General features: G+C 36.2%; 1 protein-coding gene across 1 annotated transcript in view; it reads right to left on the minus strand.

Moving 5' to 3' along the window:
* Positions 1 to 6,000, minus strand: part of LOC117486834 (dedicator of cytokinesis protein 3-like) — a 213,327-nt gene that overhangs the window by 29,031 nt on the left and 178,296 nt on the right. Inside the window, 2 exon segments of the mRNA XM_034135405.1 lie at positions 381 to 475; positions 3,982 to 4,080. Coding sequence (XP_033991296.1) covers positions 381 to 475; positions 3,982 to 4,080 — 194 coding nt within the window.

A 6,000-nucleotide genomic window follows, 5' to 3' on the forward strand; every position in this document is an offset into this window, starting at 1 on the left:
GGTATATTTTCTATTTTATCTTATAAAAGTTTCACTTCAATCTCAGAGATAATCCAAATGTATTTCCCTTGAATTCACACAATGTTCACGTTTTTTTTAAATTTTTATTTAGACTACAATGCATTCAATACGCTGTCATACTTAAACAAATATATTATATTATATTTTATATTTATTTGATTCTCTTTTCTGCACATGAAATGAACATTGCTTTAGAAAACCGTGCTGTAGAAATCATTGTTATTATTTATGTAATTTATATTATTAGTTATTATTATGTCATTTTCTCTACTTCTCTACTAGCACCAGGAAAAGCGCTACATAAATACCATGTCATAATATTACTGTTATTGTTATTATGACTCTTATTGGGGTCTTACTTGCTGGTGAGCAGCCTCATGATGTTCCAGTCTCGAGGGAAAATGCTGAGCTTCATCAGATTTCTGAACACACACAAGATCTTCAACAAGAACTCCTGGAGAGAGATTAGGAGGAAAAGAGGAGGTCCGTTAATGTCAAATAATAATAAACATCTTTACATCAATACTCATGAAAACAGGATCGGCTGTCAATTTACGGAGACTTGTGAAATTAAACAACCTGATCATCTGAAGCCTGAGAATAAAAACAAGTAGTAATAAACCCTTAAATGGGCATTCATATATAAATATTTAGGAACATTTATTGATTGCTAATTTCTACATAAAACTGTTATTACACCCATATGTGACCTGCTCCATCGAAATCAGTCGCATTGACCCGAAGACACATTTTGAGTTGTATACACTGTTGGAAAGAGGAGATTCTTAGCTTTCTAATGATATCAGGATTGTTGTTGTACTCCAAATATTAAGCAAAATATGTCACATTATATAATGACTGTTACAGAGTCATCATTTTGAGGAAAAGGCCTTCAAAGTTTCCTCCTCTCTGGAATCCATCGATCTGATTGGTTATGAGCAAATGATCAAAATAGTACGGAGGGAAAATATTTTCGTTTGGATTACTGGTCTGGGGGAAGTGTGTGTGTGTGTGTGTGTGTATGTATATATGTGTGTGTGTGTGTATATATGTGTGTGTGTGTGTGTGTGTATTTTTGCGTTTGTGTGTATTGTGTTTGTTTCCCGGGGAAAACACTCAGGAGAAACACCGGCTGCTGTGACGTAAAGTTACTCCGTTCTCCGCTTGTAATTATGCCGTTACAAGCTTCAAAGTTGTATTTATCATCTGAATTTGCCGAAACAAGTTTAATATTCTGAAAGCCAAGACTTTGTTTATTTGAAATCAGATGAAAACAAACTGTAACGGACCCTGCCGTGTTATCTATGATTACTATATGCCTTACATTCATAATTTTAGCGGAGGGAGGGGGGCGGCGCTAAGGAAGAGCAGAATGGCAAGTGAGAGGTGTCATCTTCCCTTTACAAGCTTCCAACATGTATTTATCGTGTGATTTTGGAAATAAAAGTTTCATATTCTGAAAGCCAAGACTTTGTTTATTTAAAATCGAACAAAACACCCGAAAACACCCGAACCCCGCAAATCCACGTTTATTTTAAAATGAGCCGTTGCGACTTCCGACTGATTTCGATAGAGCGGGTCACATATTACGTAAGCGTCTTTGAGTTTAAAAAACCCCGGTATATAAGTGTCATGTATTATTATACACCCATATTACACTGTTATTAGACTGTTATTACACCCTTATTACGCCCATATTACACCCATTTTGGACAGTTATTAAACCCATATTACACTGTTATAACACTGTTATAACACCCATATTACACCCATATTACACTGTTAATACACTGTTATTACACTGTTATAACACTTTTAGGTAACACTTTATTTTGATAGTCCATAGTTAATACTCTATAAGTCATCAGTTGACATTTAGTAGCATGTCAACAGTGCATCAGTTGACATTCAACAGCACCGTTCAAACCGACAAGTAACTAAGCATTAGTTGATGATCAACAGATAAGCAACTAAAGTTTAGTTGACTATTACACTAAGCATTAGTTGATGATCAACAGATAAGCAACTAAAGTTCAGTTGACTATCTGTTGATTGTCAACTAATCTAGAGTTGACTATCAGTATACTTTTAGTAGGTTCTCCAGTAAGCGTTTGTAGGCATGTGTTAGGACTATCCAATTAAAGTGAAAAACAGTTGAGAACAGTAGAAAGTCTATAACCTATCAACAGAACACATTCATCCACTAATTATATGCAACAGACATGGGAATAAAGCGAAATCTTTTGCACAACTGATCACGAACACTGGATAACTGAAGTCAATGCCAGGCTATAAAGCACAGTAGAACAAACACTATATGCAGCATATCAGAGAAAGAAAGCTTTTTTATTTTAATAATATACTACAAGTAAAAACACTGAACAGTTGTGAACCACATTCAATCCTACTAAAGGACTACGAAGTGACTACTACTTCTACTGTTCTCAACTGTTTTTCACTTTAATGGGATAGTCCTAACACATGCCTACAAACACTCAGTGGAGAACCTACTAAAAGTATACTGATAGTCAACTCTAGATTAGTTGACAATCAACAGATAGTCAACTAAACTCTAGTTGCTTATCTGTTGATCATCAACTAATGCTTATTGACTTAGTAATGTAATCTTTAGTTGACATCTTGACTCTCAACAGATTATCAACAGATAGTCGACATGACCCTGTTGACTTTCAACTGACAGATTGATTTTGAGTAGTTGATTGTCAATTTTGAAGATGTTGACACAATCTACAGATAGTAAGGTTGAATATCGGTTAATAACCTGTTGCAAAAAACATGTTGACAGTCAACAGACACTTTTTGTACAATCTATAAATCAACACTTGAGATGTACCTTATATTCTACTGGCAGTTAGTTAAATGCATGTTACTTGTCTGTTGAAACAGTGTTGTTGAATGTCAACTGATGACTTATAGAGTGTTAACTATGGACTATCAAAATAAAGTGTTACCCACTTTTATTACACACATATTACACCTTTATTACACTGTTATTACACCCATATTACACTGTTATTAGATGGTAATTACACCCTTATTACGCCCATATTACACCCATTTTGGACTGTTATTAAACCCATATTACACTGTTATTACACTGTTATTACACTGTTATAACACACATATTACACCTTTATTACACTGTTATTACACCCATATTATACCTATGTTAGAGTGTTATTAAACCAATTGTATACATGGACACAGCCTCTCAAATGACTGTATCCCCCAGAATACAGAAACCATTTAAGGGTTTAAGTAAATAGCTAGAATTGGAGAGAGTTGATGTATTACTCAGGAACATTAACAATCTCAAAAACACTAACACTAACCAAACACATTAAAAACAAACTAACCCTATTTTCAAAGTGGTCCCAAAACATTTATTTAATTCCTCTAAACTTTGGTTTAAATAGGTTAGATATAAAAAACACTTATGTTTGTCAAAGGGAAAATACTGGTAGGAATGTAATGCATCTCAGAGTAACGAAAAAATCTGCCACTTCCTCACAGAGCCCCTCCTCCAACACACACGAACGCGCACATGACCAATGAGGGCACGAGATAAGTTTGTGCACAGATGGAAGGCTGACAGGCAGGTAGGCCATCCAGTTATTTTAGCCGGGCCGGCTAAAATGATTGGTCGTGCTTTTTACAGTATTACGGCTTCAACAGATGATATTTTTTTATGGATTTTCATTTAATTTTTTTAAGATATTCATTGCTATCGGGATGTTAAGAGCATTCCATGGAATATAACAAAAAGTGTATCTCGAGACGGCTTCTCAAACTTACCTACCCCACCTTTAAGTAACACATTTTAGACTTTTAGTGTATTCAAACGTTGACATATTGTATTAATAGCTGCTGCCTGAAGCGTTGCACAGTGACTCTAACTATTTTAATATGTCATTCATTAAAAGCTGCTTCTTCTCGTACCTTCAGCTCCTCTTTGCTCTGGAAGTTTTCCACCAGTCGTTGGAAGTGGATGTCTGTCATCTGACGGAGGAGCGACAGCAGGCAGGACACGTACTCTCCCTGCCAATAGGAACGCAGCGGACAGCCATGTGAGCCAATCACAGGGAAGCAGGAAGTAAACATTCAGGGGTAGATGAATGCAGGGTAACAAGGGCACTTAAAAATTAAATAAAACATCCCTATTCTTTAGCCTTTTCTTCTTACAGTACATCTGCTATAAAGGATGGTCTTATTTTAATTCATGCATCTGGGTAGCTTCAGGACATGTTAGGGACATTGTAGGAAAGTTCAAAGTAGTAAGACAATGAGGAGAAACACACCGTTATTCTCTGGGATTATAAAGTCAGACATTTAGAGACAAAATCAGCCATTCTCTGAGATCAACCGTCTGAGGTCTAAGCCTCTTTACACGCCTGGGCTTTTAGTTTGTAAAAATGCTTTTAAAACATGAACCCTGTGCTGCATAATCAAGAATATACATGTTTCTTTTCATAACAAGCTAAGCTATCAGCACATGCAGGCTGCAGGGATGTCACATGGATGTGCAAATAGTTATGAGACCATACGTACAAAAGAGAAAGCAAGACTAAAATCTTATCACTCAGAAATCACGACTCTTGGAATCAGAAAATCGTTATTTCACGTCTTGGTGACCATGGGGAAAGAATAGAAAAAGCACCAAAATCAATATGTATCTACAATATTTACAACAAAAACTCATGGCGCTTTTATGTCAAGAAGGATAGTTGTGCCATTCGTCATACGGTAAAACAACAGCCTCTGATTCGACTTCACGCAATGCTCCATGGGACGCATGGTTAGATCTAAAATCTTTATCTAACTCCTAAAACAGCTACATATTCCATCGTGGATACATGTTCATAAAAGACATCCATTGTTTGTTCCTACGCTTCTTGAAATCTCTTGTTTTTCTAGAATAGATTACAAATCGCCTGAAAATTGTACAAACAAGCGGCAACATGTGTGAGATCATACCAGCGAGTTAAGGGCTCGAGAAATAAACACATATTCTCACCACACACACTTGCCGTGTATTACGCAGCACACACACTCAATATGACCTTACTAAATTATACTTTGACATCAGATTCAGCCGTCAGCAAACACCTGTGATTGTCTTCCACTATCAGCATATTATAATAACAAGCAGCCATTATTCAGAACGAACACCACAGTGATTCAGACGCATATCTCCGTGTTCCTTGACAAAAAAAAAACCCAGAAATGTCTGAATTTCATCTCGTAAATGTGTCACTTCAATCCTAAAGAATATCCAATTTTATGTCTCTTCAAATTATAAAATGAGTGCCTTTTTTGTCTTATTCTTAAAACACTACAATGGCCCTGAAAGGCATACTGTACGTGCATCATTCTCTTTTCTGCAGAGTAACGCAAGTCAGTGGAAGGCAGAGGTAGCTATGCATGACCAAAATAAAGCTTAAAAAAGGAAAGATTGTGAATAAAACGTGTGATCTTTTCTGTAGTTATCCGGCACTCAGGATTCAAACCCATGTTAGTAAGGAAAGTCGATGAAGAGGACGATAAAGCGCCCAAAAGCAAGGCATGAGTTCCAGCCACAGAGGAGATGTCAATGAATTAGATGATGAAGCTACAACAGAAATCATTTAAACACACATTTATACAACGCGTCTGGAACTGAAGATATGAACCGTTTTCCTACAGGAAATACATCAAACAGACGAGGAAGTGATACAACATGCAAACGTGCAACAGAGACGAGGAAGAGGAAGAAGAAGGAGGTGGATGAGTAAATATACATTTCTTAAAAGTACCAAGACAATTACGTTCAAATACTCCATTACACTTAAAAGTGCTACTTACTTAAAGTATTATCAGCAAATATAAAAGCACTTATTCTGCAGAAAAAAGGCCTCAGTGTGTGATATATTCAGCGGTAAGTACATTTACTTAAAGTGGACCTATCATGCTATATTATAA

This window comes from Trematomus bernacchii, unplaced genomic scaffold (genome assembly GCF_902827165.1).
Source record: "Trematomus bernacchii unplaced genomic scaffold, fTreBer1.1, whole genome shotgun sequence".
NCBI lineage: Eukaryota > Metazoa > Chordata > Actinopteri > Perciformes > Nototheniidae > Trematomus > Trematomus bernacchii.